The sequence below is a fragment of the Poecilia reticulata genome, linkage group LG11 (genome assembly GCF_000633615.1).
Source record: "Poecilia reticulata strain Guanapo linkage group LG11, Guppy_female_1.0+MT, whole genome shotgun sequence".
NCBI classification, from domain to species: domain Eukaryota; kingdom Metazoa; phylum Chordata; class Actinopteri; order Cyprinodontiformes; family Poeciliidae; genus Poecilia; species Poecilia reticulata.
The window spans coordinates 21,626,337-21,643,586 of record NC_024341.1 but is presented as its reverse complement, the minus strand read 5'-3'; the positions used below and the strand labels follow the sequence as shown (position 1 = coordinate 21,643,586).

The 17,250-nt window shown below is 40.8% G+C and overlaps 2 protein-coding genes across 3 annotated transcripts in view; both read left to right on the top strand.

Moving 5' to 3' along the window:
- Positions 1–145: 145 nt before the first annotated feature.
- On the top strand, positions 146–6,589 carry LOC103472718 (26S proteasome non-ATPase regulatory subunit 4). The gene is made up of 10 exons (XM_008422532.1): positions 146–254; positions 860–1,000; positions 1,542–1,656; positions 2,720–2,806; positions 2,933–3,001; positions 3,633–3,848; positions 4,666–4,774; positions 4,869–5,000; positions 5,077–5,129; positions 6,110–6,589. The coding sequence occupies exons 1-10, from the start codon at positions 229–231 to the stop codon at positions 6,278–6,280; spliced, it is 1,119 nt and encodes a 372-aa protein (XP_008420754.1). The 5' UTR covers positions 146–228; the 3' UTR covers positions 6,281–6,589.
- A 1,201-nt stretch (positions 6,590–7,790) lies between these two features.
- znf687b (zinc finger protein 687b) overlaps positions 7,791–17,250 on the top strand; it is a 14,252-nt gene continuing 4,792 nt past the window's right edge. Inside the window, exons 1-6 of one of the 2 annotated variants that reach the window (XM_008422531.2) lie at positions 7,791–8,029; positions 10,502–12,787; positions 14,861–15,093; positions 15,187–15,371; positions 16,443–16,619; positions 16,701–16,863. In XM_008422531.2, coding sequence (XP_008420753.1) covers positions 10,516–12,787; positions 14,861–15,093; positions 15,187–15,371; positions 16,443–16,619; positions 16,701–16,863 — 3,030 coding nt within the window. In that variant the 5' untranslated portion in view covers positions 7,791–8,029; positions 10,502–10,515. Of the gene's footprint in view, positions 8,030–10,501; positions 12,788–14,806; positions 15,094–15,186; positions 15,372–16,442; positions 16,620–16,700; positions 16,864–17,250 lie in introns of both variants that reach the window. The other variant, XM_008422529.2, reaches the window with a different exon arrangement.

Genomic DNA, 17,250 nt, shown 5'->3' with positions numbered 1-17,250 from the left:
AAGCAGAGGCCCTGAATTTGTGATTTCTGGGGTAAGTGTGTTCTTTGGCTTACCAGAGACTCCGCCTACTCGGCGTCGTTCGGTTTTCCGGGAGACAAACAGTGCGCACGCAGCTTGAAAGTCGAACGTAACATTACGTGACCAATCATATGTGCTCTTATTCAGTTTTTGTCCAATAGGAATTGGGGATTTTTAGACTCCGCCAGAGAGCAACAAGAAGTTTCCAAAATGGTGCTCGAAAGTACTATGGTTTGGTAAGAACTCTAGAAACGAATTTTAAGTAGTTTGTAAACTATTTCTTGTTTATAATAAGACATGATAGGCTAGTACTCGACAATTGAAATGATTAAACTGAACACAGGACGAATGTCGCGGCTTTCTGACATGATAAATGACGGTTAAGAGCTAGCCGGCTAAAGCAGAGTTGAGTGGCTGAGTCATTGTAGCTAAAATTAGCCAATAAGTCCCTTCCTAGTAAAGGATTTATTTAGCTAAAATATATGGGTATAATTCTAGCACTTACGATTGAAAGAGTTTTGCTCTGTTACGGTAAAAGCGAACCCTATATTGTTAGCACCAGTCGCAACAATGGGGTTATCCATAGCTAGTTGCGTTAGTTGTGTTTTTTAAACGTGTAAAGACCTTCTTTGTAATATTGTTACTGCTTCATAAATCTTGAAGCAGATTTATGCTTCAAGATTTATGAAGCATAATCTTCATAATCTAATTCAACCAGACTGGTTGAATTAGTGATACTAATTCAACCAGTCTGTTAGACTTAACATTTCATTTTGGTTAAAGTTATGAACTAGTTGTCTGACTTACGAGGTCAGCCTCATTTTAACGTCTTTACCTTTAGTGTGGACAACAGCGAATACATGAGAAATGGAGACTTTCTACCCACAAGACTACAGGCTCAGCAGGATGCTGTCAACATCGTTTGCCACTCCAAAACACGCAGCAACCCGGAGAACAACGTTGGACTCATCACCATGGCAAAGTAAGCTTTTTTTCCCTACATTACATTAATGCATAATTTACATATCAAGAGACAATCTACTGATAGAGAGGCACAGTTAATTGCAGTTGCCACTACAGTATCAACATCTCACAAGATTGAGATGTTGATGCAACATTTGATAACTATTTTGCAATAAGAAAAGTTCAATGCATAAGCAGATTAATAATTCATATTTGCAGAGGTCTTTCCATCTTGACTGCTTCACACAGCTCCTTTCTGCTGGCTGCTCTTGGTGGTAATTATTTAAGGGACATCAGTGCTACAATACAATTGGTTTTCATGAGTATGGGGGAAATAAATCAAGACCTATTCTTCCTATTCCAGTGCAAAAATCACACACACAGACTCCCCGTAAAAATGTTTGTCATAAATTCTAAGAAATATTTGCTTGGCACTCGATAAGCATAAACATATATACATACCTTTGGCTAATATTCCAATGAGATTGCATGGGGTTCTATGCATCTCTCTGAATACCAAGTACAGCTAACAGTGTGTTTGTGTTTCTTCTGTGATGTAGTAACTGTGAGGTCCTTACAACGCTGACATCAGACTCTGGCCGCATTCTGTCCAAACTACACACAGTCCAACCCAGAGGAAGAATCTCATTCTGTACCGGCATCAGAGTGGCTCATGTAAGCAGTTCACAGATTCAAACTTTGACTTAACAAATTTGTGAGTATGGAAAAGATTATTTTAAGTACGACAAAAAAGAAACTCACAAGGGTAAACACAGGAGCACAAAATGCTGCTTCAGTTTCTAGTGAATTATAAACACCTTACATGCAAAGACCATTTATTAATTCAGCAATTTCTATGTATATTTAGAGAAAAAAAATATTAGAAAATTTAGAAAAAAATTTGACAAAAAAATAAATAAAATCACAGCAAATAAATGGTCTTTGCATGTAAGGTGTTTATAATTCACTAGAAATTGAAGCAGCATTTTGTGCTCCTGTGTGTACCCTTGTGAGTTTTTTTTGTCCTACTAAACCAAATCATAAAGATGTTACATTTCAAACACACAATTGGCAAAAAAAAAAAATAAAAATCACAGCAAATTCTCTAAATATACATAGAAATTGCTGAATTAATAAATGGTCTTTGCATGTAAGGTGTTTATAATTCACTAGAAATTAAAGCACATAATAATCTAGTTCACCCAGTAGAGTAGTTTCTCTTCCTGCTACAGAACTCAAAGTTTTCAGATTTTTACCATTCAGACACTGAAAACTGTAAAACAAAAATCAAGATCAGACACAACACAACTGAACCAAAACAGCATGAAAAATGAATAGATTTAGTTAAAATAAATTGAACAGACTCACAAATCACAGTCAAACTGTCTGTAGTGTTATGGAAAAATGAACAAAATAAAAAAAATGGAGGCCTACAAATCAAAATATTTTATCTAGTTATAAAAAAAAATTACAAACTGAGACTTCTAATCACAAAATACCAAATATCTAAACTAATAAGCCAGACAAATCTTATTAATTGTGGTACGTATAAATCCACTGGAGTTTTAAATCTTTCTTTTTTACCTCATCTGAAAATTGCTGAACAAAGGATATGGGAAGCTTCGCAGATGTCTACTAAATCCATCATTCTTCTCAGAAATATTAAATATTTTTACATGTGCATTTTAAAGCAGAGCAGCACTTTTTGAGCAGCCATGTTTACATCTGTCTTTTTCAGCTGGCTCTAAAACACAGACAAGGCAAAAACCACAAAATGAGGATCATTGCCTTTGTTGGGAGTCCTGTGGAAGACAATGAAAAAGATGTGAGTTTGAGTGTTTCATGGCATTTAGCGTTAAATCTTTTCTGTTCGTACGACTGTTTCCACTTCAACCTGTTTTCTTTCTGCCTCAAACCTCCCTGTCTGTGTCCCACCGTGCTGGTCTGGCAGCTTGTTAAGATGGCAAAGCGCTTGAAAAAGGAGAAGGTGAACGTGGATATCATCAACTTTGGAGAAGAGGTGAAGACTTGATTTTTATGATCGCTAATGGAATCTGACAGCTAAATGTAGTTTTTGGTTTCCTATTGACTTGAAAATAGCAAAATTTTCTTTTAACATGTTTCATTTACTGGATTGGTAAACCAAAATAAAGTATTGGTTTACCGGACGTTTACCAATTTTCTAAAGCTCAAAAATGAAACGAATCAAAAAGGCCTTTTCATATCTTTTCTGGACTTTAGAATTGGGTTTAACTGGATTGTGGTTATTAAACTTGGTTTGATTTTAGATATTTGTTTTGTTTCTTACCTAAATAAATGTGTCAGTGTTTCACAATGGTGCTTTAAACAGCCTGCATTGAGGTGGGATACTCTTTGGGAGAAGTATTTCAACTTCTCCCAAAGAGAAGTTCAAATACTTTTCTTTGGGAGAAGAGATGATTTATTTTAGTCCAAATAAAAAAAAAAGTGAAATGGCTTTATTCCACTCTCCAGAAACCGAAAGCCAGATTCAGCCGTGACAAAATTTCATGATTTTTGTCAAACAATATTTTGTACTCGAATGTGCAGGATGTTACAAAACACCAGAAAACAATGTAGACAGCTAAAGTACGGAAGTTTGAAATTAAAGGTGTTTTCTGTTGTTTGTTCAGGAGGTGAACACAGAAAAGCTGGCAGCATTTATTAATACTCTAAATGGAAAGGAGGGAACAGGCTCCCACTTGGTCACGGTTCCTCCTGGACCCAGCCTGGCAGACGCACTGCTGTCCTCTCCCATCCTGGCCGGCGAGGGAGGCTCTATAATGGGGCTCGGCGCCAGCGACTTTGAGTTTGGCGTTGACCCCAGCGCTGATCCAGAGCTGGCCTTGGTAAGCGGTAAAAACATCCACCCTGGATGCTAGTTAGCTTAGCATTTAACAGCAACTTTTAAATTAGCCCAAAGGAACACAGAATCAAAATGCCACAACTTCATAGCGACATCTTAATATCTGCAACTGTTTTATGTTCTTGAAAAGGAACAAAAATGACAAAAAGTGGAAAAAATGACTGGGAATTTTTTTATATTTTTTTAACCAAAATTAGTTGTGGAATACATTTTGCCCCCCTTGTTGTTAATATCTAGTCTTCTATTACATGTCATTGGGTTGGAGCAACTGGGACTTTTTGCCATTCCTCTTTATGCAGTCTTGCATAATTGATTAGTCTGATTCTTTCTGGCTCATCCTTCAGTTATTTATTTATTTTGCATTCCAAAATAGTTGAAAGTAAACAAGGGGCATTTTTACCATAGTGACCATAGTTGAAAGCAAGTAAGAGGTATTTTTGTCTCAATATTCATCCATTAACATCAAATCCATCTAAAAAATGTTCCCAGAAAACGCAGCGTACCAAGACACACAGTTCCAGGTAAATTCCTAGTAGAGTTCAAATACTCCACGTTTATGTTTATGATGGTAGGACAGAAAGGGCTTTTTTTTCCCCTCCTGCCGTCCCTTCAAGTAACCAGTTGGCATGTAAAGGGCATCTAATTATTGTGATTTTTAATTATTTTAGCATAACAGCAAATGTACTCAAATTAAAAGTAGGATTTTTTGGAAAAAATATTGGCTCAAGAATATGTTGTGTTTCCTATTTGTCGTTTTTTGTGACTATTCCTCATTGTGCCATTTCTGTGAATGGCTTTAGGCCCTGCGTGTTTCAATGGAGGAGCAGCGGCAGCGGCAGGAGGAAGAGGCCCGCAGAGCCACTGCTGCTTCTGCTGCCGAGGCCGGCGTCTCCACACCCGCTGCAGACGGTAGCTTCAAGATTTTTTGGATGCTTGCTGGAACTGACCCGATTGTTATAAAACAGCAGAAAATTATTTATTTCCTTTGTCATTGTTTTGATAGAGTCGGAGGACACCTTGCTAAAGATGTCAGTCTCTCAGCCTGAGAGCGGCGCTGCAGTGCTTCCTGATTTCAGCAGCATGACAGAGGAAGAACAGATAGCCTACGCCATGCAGATGTCACTAGCTGGAGGAGGTGGGTTTCATTCCTTATACAGGTTTATACTTCATTGTGCTCTCGGTATGTTGGATAATTGTTTTCTTGTGAACAGAGTATGGTGAGATGGAAACGGGAGTGCCCATGGACGCTGCAGAATCAGCCAAGGTCAGTCTTCCTCAGACTCTGCAGTTTGTTTTAGTAAAAGAGAAGTTGGAATATGAAAACAACTTAACGCTCCAGCTAAATGTGCTTTCAGACAACAGCTTTATTAACAGAGCGATGCATTTCGACTTGTGGCCTTCAGGGAATGACCCTGATGGAGGCCGCAAGCTGAAAGTCCTTGGAACTCTGCAAAGCTGTGCCAATAACGTCATAACTGGAAGCCATCATCTTAGAAAAAGACATTTAGCTGCTGAGTATGCCTGTTGTTTCTGCATCTGATATCTTTGGTTGCCTAGCAACAACTTCTCATGTATCGTGCGCAGTAGCAGTTTCATGTTTCGCCACAAAGCCTTGTAACTGCTTGTGAATAAAAAGAATGGCATGGAGTAAAGAGAGAAACGGCTTAAGAGGTAGTATTTCAGATATTTAAAACAAAAAATATTCAATTATTATGGATATTGACTGATATGAAACACTGATGTCATGGTATGTTTGAGTATTTTTCAGCTCTAAATAATTATGAAAAAATAATTGTATTTCCAGAATGTATTCCCAGTCCTATTATCTAAATTTGTACCTATTCATATATTGTTCATCATAGATTCATTCATTTATCTGTTAATCCATTGCTTTCTTCCTTTTTATGGCTTTGTGAAGGTCCATATTTAAAACTTAACCTCTCTGATAATACCTGCTATAATTTAAGAGTAAACCATTCAATTATTGTAAAAATAATTTTGCTTCATGATCAATAAAGTAATTGATTTGAAAAGAGAGAACACTGTAAATATGTGGAATTTGAGCCATCACCGTTCATTTATAGCATGAAATTCATTTTAAAATGTATTCCGTTAATAAGAAATAATTTTCCCAATATGACCCAAGAGGTAAACAATGTTGTGATATCTGGAAGTAATATTTTAAATTCAGTAAGAAAAAAAAAGAGAACTTTCTAAATTCATGCTTTTTTTTTTTTTTTAAAGGAGGAGGATGACTATGATGTAATGCAAGACCCAGAGTTCCTTCAGAGCGTCTTGGAGAACCTGCCTGGAGTCGATCCCAACAACGAGGCCATCCGCAACGCAATGGGCTCCCTGGCCTCCCAGACGGGAAACAAGCAAGACGGCAGAAAAGATGAAGAGAAGAAGAAATGAGATGTCCAAACAAGAAGAAAAATGAACAGTTGCAGGATTTCTTTGCAAATATGACTGCTGAAACTCTCATTCGAAACACCAAATAATAAAAAAAATATATTATTTGACAGCATAAATTCTCTTGAAATACAATTTGATGAAGTTACAAAACATTAGGATCATTTGTTACTTTGAACACTCTTCACTTTTTCCCTTGTGATTAATAACCAATTCATTATTGATCATAGCTGTAGGCCATACAGTTATTCTCCTGGCCTGTCTGCGTGTTTTTGCAATAAAAGTCAGGTGTAAATGCCTCATATTTTCCCATTCATGCCTTCAATGACTGGTTTCTGGCATCAGTGAAAGACTAGAGACGAAAATAGATTAAATCACAGCAAATTATCAGAGTAGTTCTAAGAATGGGGCCTCGTAGTTTAACAATGTCTTATCTGTATAAATAAAAAAATATACGTGTCGTTTGCAGCAGCATCCTTGCAATTTTCCCAAGGCTGGCTTGATGGGATGCGTGTGGTCACGTGATGGGAAGCGCACAGTGGTGGAAATTGCGGCGCTTTTCCTTGATTCGAATCTTTTGGCTCCACGTTGACGGGCATCCCGTTCGGATTTTGAACTGCTCTGCATTACAATATCTAGGGAAAATTATGAAAGTCATTATGCTACATTTTCAAAGTAAGTTAAACTAATATTGTGTATTTACAAAACTGAAATTTGAAATGAGTAGTAATAGTGGAAAACTTATTTAAAATTCTTTAATTGTTCACTCATTGTCTAAATCTGTTTGTATATCCCTTCAAATAATGGTATTTTACCCTTTAGTCAAAAGATAAACATTACCATTATAATTTGAGAAAAAGATCACATTACCCCCTAATAGCTAACCTTAGCCTTTCTGATCAAAATAAACTCATGATTCTCATTTTAGCCATATTAGTTCCTGGTATTTCTCAGAGGAAGGTTTCCCCTCTCTTGTCAGCTTAGAGATGTGTGAAGAGTTTCTTGCATATGCTTCATGTTTGAAGCCATCCCACTGCATCTTCTTTTTTCATTCCCACAACTTTCCATTTCATAATTCATAACCACATATACCTTGTATGCCTTGGACATACAAGGCATGTTTTGGCTCACTTTCATACTTCTGAGTCCTGTTCCCAAATGGGGCTTAACTCAGTTGCACATTATCTAATGTTTTACTCAATCAGAGACCTGGCAGAGATGCAAACGAAGATCCTCCACCGATTCTGTACTTAAAAGGTTGTCGAACTCCAGTCCTCAAAGGCCACTATCCTGCTGTTTTTAGATGTGCCACAGGTACAAAACACTGGAATGAAATGGCTTAATTACATCCTCTCTGCTAATGACCTAATTATTCTATTCAGGTGTGGTGCAGAGGAGGCACATCTAAAAGTTGCAGGGCAGTGGCTCTCCAGGACTGGAGTTTGACACCTGTGCTATAATATGGTTCTTTTTCTTCAATGGAATTAAACCATATATTTATCTTACTTTTGAGCAGTGTTCTGATACCTTACAACAAAATAGGGAAAAAAAATTCTGTTATGTATGAAGCGAGTATCTAATTTAAGCTTGAATTAAATGAGTGAGAACAGCATAACATTTATGATGATGGCTCCTATGGTTCGTCAAAAAGTCTCGGCAAGCACAGACGGCTCCGTCACCAACAGCACATCGTCAGAAGCGCAGCATATTCTGCTGAAAACGAGCTAGGATAGTCGGGAATCGCACATCCAGGTAAACAATCCATAATACATCAAATATTAAAGAAAAATCCCCATCCCTGCCATAATTTTCTCCGTCATCGTCGACCCCTCGAACAGCGGACTCTGGCCGCTGTCAGACCTGACGCCAGCAGACCGCTCCTGTTGCTTTTAACGGCGGAGGCTAGCTCGTTAGCTCGATGACCCCTCTCAGTCTTGGCTGGAGCTCAGCGGCCAGCAGCCACAGACGGAAGGGAATATCGTTAGCTTAAAATAACGGAGCCCGCTGCTACAGAAACGCTGTTTCAAGACGAACCGCCCCAAATGTGGTCACTGTTTTTAAACCCTAGCGTGGTAGTGAAAGCATGATTAAATCGGCGTTACTCCATTCATGGTTTAAAAGAGCCGAGCCTGTCACCGGAGGAGGGTTTGGTTGCAGAAACGCCGCCGTTAGCACTCGCCTAGCCGGCTAGTCAGTGCTAGTGCAGGAGACTGAAACACCCATCCAACCTGCTTCAGCTTCTTGGAGCTTGGCAGATCATGTTATGCATGTGTGACAAATGTGTATGTGTGACATATCTGGCAGATAACCGACAGGTTTAAATGTATTATTATATCTAAATATCACAGTACACATGTATTAAGCCGTTTGCAGCCAGACAGCTTAGGTTCATTGTCAATATCCCAGCTTTTGCTCCCAGATCTGTTTATTATTATATTTCGTTTATTTGGACGAGAGGATAAATATTTGTACCTTATATAAATGTTGGTCATAATGGTGAATTTTTCGACAGTAACACACAAAAAATGAAATTATATTGAACAGAGTGTCTCAGATTCATACCCCAATCACCTGTCAGATAGGAAACAAACCAAATTCATTGAAGTTTGTGTTTGTAAGATGACAGAAAAAGTTAAACGAGTGTGAATACTTTTGCAAGACAACGAAAATTAAGCAATTACCACAATATTATGGTAGTATTTTTTTTTTGTTTCACAGTTGAACAGATTTGATAAACAAATTGAATGATGTTTATTTACAAGTATGAATGCATTTAAACAGTGGCTAAGGAGTTTTATTTTTTGTTTAAATTCTGTATTGGGGCCTCACAATATATCATTATATCTCACAAAGAACTGTTTGAAATGCAATATTTGTGTGTTATATTCCAAGCTTTGCATGCAGATGATATTTTGAGCATGTTTGATTTAGACCCAATGCAACAGTTACCTGTACCTGACACAGATAAATGAGCCCAACATGCTGAAAGACACAAACTGAATCAGAAACGTTGAACTGACAGATGTGTCTACCACTATTGATAACCTCACTGTGATTTTTAACTTCCTAACATCGAACAGGCCTGTTCTTATTTACTAAATGTTGCTATGCTACCCTGCTGGTGAATACAATTTTGCAAAAATTCTGCAACAAAGACGCAAGTTTGAGCTTTTATTTAATACTTCTAAAGCCTCATTATTAGCTCCATTCACTCAAATACAGAAAAAATCTCTTTTATCCCTTTTAATTAAATACATCAAAACTGAAATGTTGCCTGTTTTTCTGTCAGCTCATAGAGATGCTGCATGTTTTTTTTTTTGCTACACTTTGATTTGAGGTTAGAGGAGACAGGCGTATGCTCTGATGCACAGATGGAGATATTTTTGTACTTCCTAATTTTCAGTTGAATTCAGAGCCATCAAACCAGCTGCTAATGATCAAATTAAAGCAGGAATTTGCTTGTATATATTCTATAGCTGAAGCTATTAATTACTTTTCTTAATTGAATATTCTGACAATAAAGGACAAAAAAAATCTTCACATTCTGCAGATTTTTATTTTAATTACTTAAGATAATTTTATACAATAGTAAAAATGCAACATTGAATAATTCAAACATTTTATTAACCAAAATGCAATAATGGTATTCATTAGTGCACGATTGATCATTTGTAGTAAAAGATGCATCTGCAGATAAAAAAATACTTTTAACATTGATATGTGAAAAACTTGGGCCTTTCTGCTTTACTTAACATTAATAAAGTGTAGAACTAATTTGTTTATTATTCTGTTTGTTTATTATTATAGAATAGGAGATTTAATTCATTTATTTTTTGCTGAATTTGAACCAGGTGAAGCTAAATTTGCCATTTGGGGAGTTCTAGGTATAACATTTACAGAAAAAAGTTTTTTTTTTTTGCAAAAATTTTTGTTCACTTTTGGATTAATTAGTGCCCTGAGTAAATTTGTTGTTTCAGAAAATGGCCTTTTGTTTTGAGTCTATATTCTAATGATTATTTGATTACTCAATTAGTTGATGATTATTTCAGTAAGAAGTTAATCACGATTAATCGTTTCAGTCCTACTATATTGTATTCCTTTTGAAAAAGATGTAATGAAGAAGGAAACTAAGCAGGAAATCAAAATCGGCCAGTAAAAGCCTTATCACTGAATTTTCCGTTTTTCCAGATGAATCCTTACGTTTCTGTATTTTCTTATTTTCAGGAGTGGATCCCGGTATGGGGGACATGAAGACCCCAGATTTTGATGACCTATTGGCAGCGTTTGATATCCCTGACATAGATGCCAAAGAGGCCATACAGTCGGCGCCGGATGAGGCCGAGGGCCCCCACGGACCGGCCGGTGCGCCCCTGGGAAAGCAGGAAGGCGTGGTGGGCGTTGGGTCCTCCCTGAGGCCGCCCAGTCCCTCGGACCCCCAGGTGGACACCTCCATCGTGAGCGTGATCGTGAAGAACAAAGTCCGGCATGAAGCCGTAGACGGCGGGGACGGCGATGCGGAGCAGCACCCCATCGATGTGATCGCAGGGGCGGACGCCGGTCCCCGACTCGGCGCCTGCGCCGAATCCGAAGCGCTCAATCACAACGGCTTTGGAGCTTCTGGTGTTTCCACTACGCCTCTTTCCCTTGGCCAGAACCAGTCCAACGGAGGGCCATGGTCCGTGAACACTCCCAAAGCGTCCGCAGAAGCAGCCGGTGCCAGTACAGTCAAGTCTCATAAGCAGGGCGGGAACATTTTCAACAGACTCAAACCTCTGGTGGCACAGGGGTCTGGAGATCCGGTGGGTCGGGCCAGGAAGATGCAGCTCCTGCAGCAGCAGCACCAGCAGCAGCAGGACACGGGCCAAGAGAGGGCGGATGCCGTCAAAGCCTCGCTTCCTTCATCTTCCTCCGTGTCGGCCGGATCGTCCTCTCCAGCTGGACTCGCCTTGCCGTTCTTTCCGCCGTCTAAGCCTCTGCTTTCAGCTCCTCCTTCTGCACCTTCATCGCAGCCGCTGCTCTCGTCTCAGCCTTTCAACGGCGCCCCAAAAGGCGGAGCTGGCGGGTTCCAGCACCAGGTGGAGGAGGACGATTCCGACCCAGATCTGGGGAGTCCTCTGGTGATCCAGGAGAACCCTGACTCGCCGACTAGCACGCAGATGAGCAGGCGATACAAGTCTGATTCTGTTCTGTCGCAGCCCGCGTCCTCCGCCGCGACCCAACCGAAACCTGGGGACACTCCTTCTGTGTCCGCTCCACAATCCGGCTCAGTGGAGACTCCACAGGTGGAGGAGAGACATCCAGAACATGTCATAGAGGAGAGAGATTCACCTGAGAGCCCCGAGCCGGAGATGCCAAATTCAGCCGCTCAGGGTCCGGCGAAGCGGTGCTCCAGCCCCGCCGTGGCGTCCACTCCGCCTCCCCCTGAGCTGCGGGTGCCTAAAGAGGAGGAGGAAGAGATGGAGGTGGGAAATGGGATCGATAGGGTCGCGGATGGCAAAGTGGACAAGGGAGAAAGTATGGAGGTTGACGATGGAAAGGCTAAGCCATCTTCCACTGATGGAGGAGAAATGGGAAGTGCTGCTCCTACTCCCCCGGGAGCTCCATCCCGGCCCCTCAAAGTCAGGATAAAAACCATTAAAACCTCCACAGGTGGGATTACCAGGACTGTGACCAGGGTGGCGTCAAAAGGCGGTGGAAAAGGCTTGGACCCTAAAGGTCAAACTGGGGAACACAGGCTTTTATCAAATAAAACGCAGAAGACTGACGTTTCCCCTGGCCTCATGACGACATCTTCCCAAAAAGTAAGCGCTCTGAACGCTCTGCCCGTTTCTACACTCGCAGCCAGCAGTGTCATGCTCGCCGCCGCCACAAAGGTACAAAACAAGATGGCTTCCTCGGACAAGGCGAAGGTTTCGGCCACGGCTGTCAGCATCACCAAGTCCGCTGCCCTGCCAGCGACGCCCGCGGTGGCTTCCTCCCCCAAGTTCTCCGTCGCTGCCAGCGGGATAAGCGTTCGCACGGCCGCCAACAAAACAGCCAATGGAGGCAGTGGCACCATCTCGGGCAACTCCGTCCAGCCAAACAAGCCCGCCTCAATAGTCAACAGCACGGGCGCCGTCATCTCCCGCAGCCAGTCGAGTCTGGTGGAGGCTTTCAACAAAATCCTGAACAGCAAAAACCTCCTGCCAAGCTACAAGCCCGACCTCTCGGCTCCTCCGCCGCCCGAGTGGGGGCTCCCAGTGCCCGCCACGGGTTACCGCTGCCTAGAGTGCGGAGACGCATTCGCTCTGGAGCGCAGCCTGGCACGGCACTATGACCGGCGGTCGCTCCGCATAGAGGTCACCTGCAACCACTGTGCCAAGAGGCTGGCCTTCTTCAACAAGTGCAGCCTGCTGCTGCACGCCAGGGAGCACAAGGAGCGTGGGCTGGTGATGCAATGCTCGCATCTGGTCATGAGGCCCGTCACTGTGGAGCAGATGATTGGCCAGCAAGATATAACACCGATTGGTGGTAAGTTGAGGTGCAGAAGCACTCTTACTAAATATTTTGCTGCATTACAGCCACAAATGTTGATAGAACTTCCATTAAATGCATTTAATTTTTTGCGTTTAATGGAGGTTAAATGCAAGATTTTTTTACTTTTAATGTAAAAAGTGTCTTGACTTACGATCAATTGTCAATTAATGGTATTGGATTACAATAAGAGCTGGGTAGAGTTCCCTAAAATTTTACCAAGAGTGTCACTACTTTAATTTATTTTTACTCAAGTAAAAGGGAAAAGTTATTCTCCCAAGAAGTGACACAAAAGTATTTAGTAAAAAGTCTAGTGAAGTACTGAGTAGACATCGATCATTTCATATTTAAAACTTACATCATTACATGGACTACTTCAACATATTTTTGCTCAAGTAAAAGTAAAAAAGTATGTGGTAAAAAGTCTCCTGAAGTATCAAGTAATTTTTAATATTTAAAAATTTATATTTTTAAATTTTTGGTTAAAACATGTTCATTTTTTCATTGAGTCGGTAGAGAATCATATTTAAAAATTTATATTTTAAAATATTAAGTCACCAAATCAGACTCACCAAAATATAAAGTTAAGTGGAATTTTTGGTATTTCAAGGACCAAAATGACAGTAATTGGTAAAAGTAACAAAAAATAACAAATCAGTCAAGAAGAATGTCCCAAATAAATTTCTTTCAATAAAAAACTTATAAAACTTTAACAAAAATTGCATTTGCTTGTCTTTTTCTGGTGAATTTTTGGTTAAAACATGTTCATTTTTCATTGAGTCGGTAGAGAATCACATTTTACTCAAGAATAGCGATACTTCATAATAAAGTTACTCAAATAAAAGTAAAAAAGTATTGCATAATAAAAATACTCCTAAGAGTAAATTTTTTTCCGAAAAGTTACTCAAGTAAATGTAACTAGTTACTACACTGATTAAAATGACTTTCACTCGGTCTAGCTAACGTCCGCTAGCTAGACCGTCTTTTATTGTTGCAGTTTGACCGCCATCCAGCAGAGGGCGCTGCTGGTCATCCTTAAGCGGAGCCGTTGATACAGAATCAGATAGCAGCCATACTAGAACAGGAAAGAGAAACGGTCCAAGCAGAGCCCGGTGTGGGAAGCAAAGTGCACTTCATACGGTTCTTTTTTTTTTAAATTTAAACACTACAAATTCCTTAAGTTCACGTGGCGAAGCGTCAACTTTTCAACCAAAAATTACTGATGTGCTCCGAAAGCGAGGACGTATGCAGTGGCGCAAAAAGTGGGTATGCAACGCATAGGGGCGCAACACCAGAGGGGGCGCCAAAACCCTGTCTGGAAGGGGCGGCGCGCCAATGATGTTTTCCTATACACTTCTGCGCGCCTTATGGTCCTTCACCTCGCGCACATAATGAGGTAAATGTAGCGAGTTTTACCCTTCACGTATCGTCGCCCCGGGGGGGATGGAGCGAGTGAGCGTCGCTCCTTCAACCTGACGTTCCTTCCCGGGGGGKACGATTTATGTTTTCGCATCCACCTAAATAATGTGTAGTTGCACCACTGGACGTATGTAACAAGCTGAAAAACTGTTGATGTTGATAGCTTTCGCTACACGGAGCGAAGTTTTAACATTCCTTCAAGAGCAGACCGTACTTCTGTATTGATATCCATGTTTACGGGGAATTAAGTGTGTCGCATATTTTACTAATTTCATCTTTTATTCTATTCAGCAACAAAAGGTTTGTTACATTTTATAGATATGTTTAAGTTTCATAATGTGACAAAACCACAGTTTTCCGTTTATTCAGTCAGTTTATAGATTACTGATTATAAGAAAATGGCTGTGTATCAGTCAGTCAGCTCAGTTAGTTGATGGATAAGATCAACTTTAGATTGATTTGCATCCAGGTTTGGAACTTGACGCAGCTTGTAATGGTTGTGAATCACAACTATGCATGCATCTTTTTTTCTTTTTATCCATCTTCGCTGACTTCCACCTGTTTGTCCTGCTCGGTGTCCACCGTCTGGCCGTCCAGGCCTGCTCACTTCTTCGTCCTCTGCTCCGGTCTCCTCTCCCTCTGCCACATCAGGGGGTGCCGCCGTCCCCGCCGGCTCCAGTCCCATGAAGGACGGCTCGTCTCCAGCGGCAGCAGGTCCGACTCGACCCGTCCGCCGCGCTCCTCAGGCCTTGATGCCGCTGCCCTGCAAGAAGGCAGAGGGGCTGCAGTACAACAACTTCAAGTGTCCAGAGTGCCAAACGCAATTCTCCAGCAAGGCGGAGCTGGTCACTCACTTCCAGCAGATCAGAGGTGCTCCCAGCTCGGTGAGGATCAAACTCGTATCCTGCTGAGGTTTGTTCATATAAAACATCAACGGATGCTGAATGTTTTTCCAAAATGTTCGGTTTTTTTTGCAGACCTGCAGCCAGTGCTCGCCTCCCATGATGCTCCCCAATTCATGTGCCGTGTCCGCGCACCAGAGGATCCACAAACACAAAACGCCACACGTTTGTCCCGAGTGTGGTGGGACGGCGCGGCAGGCCAGCTTCCAGACCCACCTGGAGGAGGCGTGTCTGCACTTCGCCAGACGCATCGGATACAGGTGGGCAAACAGCTGTGTGAAGATGAAACCTCAGCTTTAATAACGGCAAGAGGAAAAAATCCGAAGAATAACGTAGGACAATAGCGATTAATCGTGATTAATTGATTACAGAAATAATTCTCAACTAATTTAGTAATCAATTAATCGCTATTGAGTATACAGACTCTAAAAGAGGTCAATTTCTAAATAGACGATACACAGAACATATTAAGCCTAACTTTTTTTCGTCTGTGCTTATATTTTACCTAAAGCTCCTCAAGTGGCATAATTTTAACTTCACTTGGTTAAAAAATAAATAAATCTACTAAGCAGCCTTTGCATCCAATTATTAACCGATTAATCCAAAAAGGTTTTCTGATGTCAATCAGTTTTTCAAATAACAAATTGGCACAGTGTGCAGATTTCTCATTTAACCAGTTAACACTTTATACAATATTTGAAATACAAATAAATAAATTATTCAGTTCTGTTTTTAAATACGAAAATAAATGTTTTATTGCCTAAAATGTAACATTTCTGTAGTGAAAGCTTGATCGTTTGTAGTAAAAGGATGCATCCGAAACTAAAATAATACAACTAATATCAACATGTGAATAGCTCAGGCATTTCTTCTTGACTTCCACATCCATACAGTGTAGAGCTGATCTGTTAGCTAGTGTTTTTATTGATAACTGAATAACAAACGTTTAAGAGATTTACTTTACAGAATTTGAACCAGATGAAGCTAAAACTGAGTTTACACACAGACAATTTTTCATCTTAATTGAAAAATGTATGTATATTTTGTAAATTTTTGGCATAATTTTTTATTTCAAGGTGGTGTTTTCTCAGATTTAAATTTTGTATACTCCAGTTAATGATTATTCTATTCGTAAATTGGTTATCGATTATTTCAACAATCGATTAATCGTGATTAATTGCTACTAATCGTGATTAATTATAATCAATTGTTACTAATTGTGATTAATTGTTGCTAATCGGGATTAATTGTGATTAATGCTGTCAGTAGATTCATCCAACATGGCAGGTGCAGCAGGTGTGGTCAAGATGGTGTCTTTCTGCCCCTTCCAGGTGCTCAAGCTGCCAGGTTGTGTTTGGAGGCCTGAACTCCATTAAGTCCCACATTCAGACAGCTCACTGCGAGGTCTTCCACAAGTGCCCCAGCTGCCCCATGGCCTTCAAGTCCTCCCCCAGCGCCCAGAACCACATTAGCACCCAGCATCCAACACTAACTGGAGGACAGGCCAAGTACGTCCCCCTCCTCCATCCATCCAAAGGTCTTTTTTACTTGAATTTTAAGAGGACCAAATTTTTGTCCTCTCTTTACAGGATGATCTACAAGTGTGTGATGTGTGATACGGTTTTTACCCAGAAGCCCCTGCTGTACATGCACTTTGACACTCATTTAGCCAAGCAGAAAGTGCATGTGTTCAAGTGTCCCGACTGCACCAAGCTCTATGCCCAGAAGGGGTCCATGATGGAGCACATCAAGGTGTGTGTTTGGACCAGAACGTTTCCTGTCGTCGCCTTCATGTGTTGCCCGTCCATTGCTCTCTACAATGAATGTGGTGTCAGAGAAGGCGAACATTAAACCTTGGGTCGGCCTTAGCAGGGTTCCTCCATGGTGACCCTGTCCTAAGTTCTACACCAAGAACATCTCTGCAGTGTTGATTCAGCTTCAGTTCATTACCAGGGTTCTGCAGAACCCAATGAGCGGCTGAGGAGTCCGTTCAGCCGTTTGGTTCAAGCTGGTGGAGCAGAGATGCATCTAGAATTTAAAGGGCCAGAGGCCCCCGGCCCCACCAGGAAAGAAGTGTGTCTGTGTGTAAAGAGTTAGATTAGAGCACTGCTATAGATGTCTTTTAGTTCAAATCTGTCC

What these genes read in the sequence shown, in the direction of transcription:
- LOC103472718 (XM_008422532.1), top strand. Translation starts at nt 229, where the DNA reads ATGGTGCTCGAAAGTACTATGGTTTG. An exon ending in CTCCACACCCGCTGCAGACG is followed by an intron (nt 4,775 to 4,868) that starts GTAGCTTCAAGA and finishes TTGTTTTGATAG; the next exon opens with AGTCGGAGGACACCTTGCTA. An exon ending in GATGTCACTAGCTGGAGGAG is followed by an intron (nt 5,001 to 5,076) that starts GTGGGTTTCATT and finishes TCTTGTGAACAG; the next exon opens with AGTATGGTGAGATGGAAACG.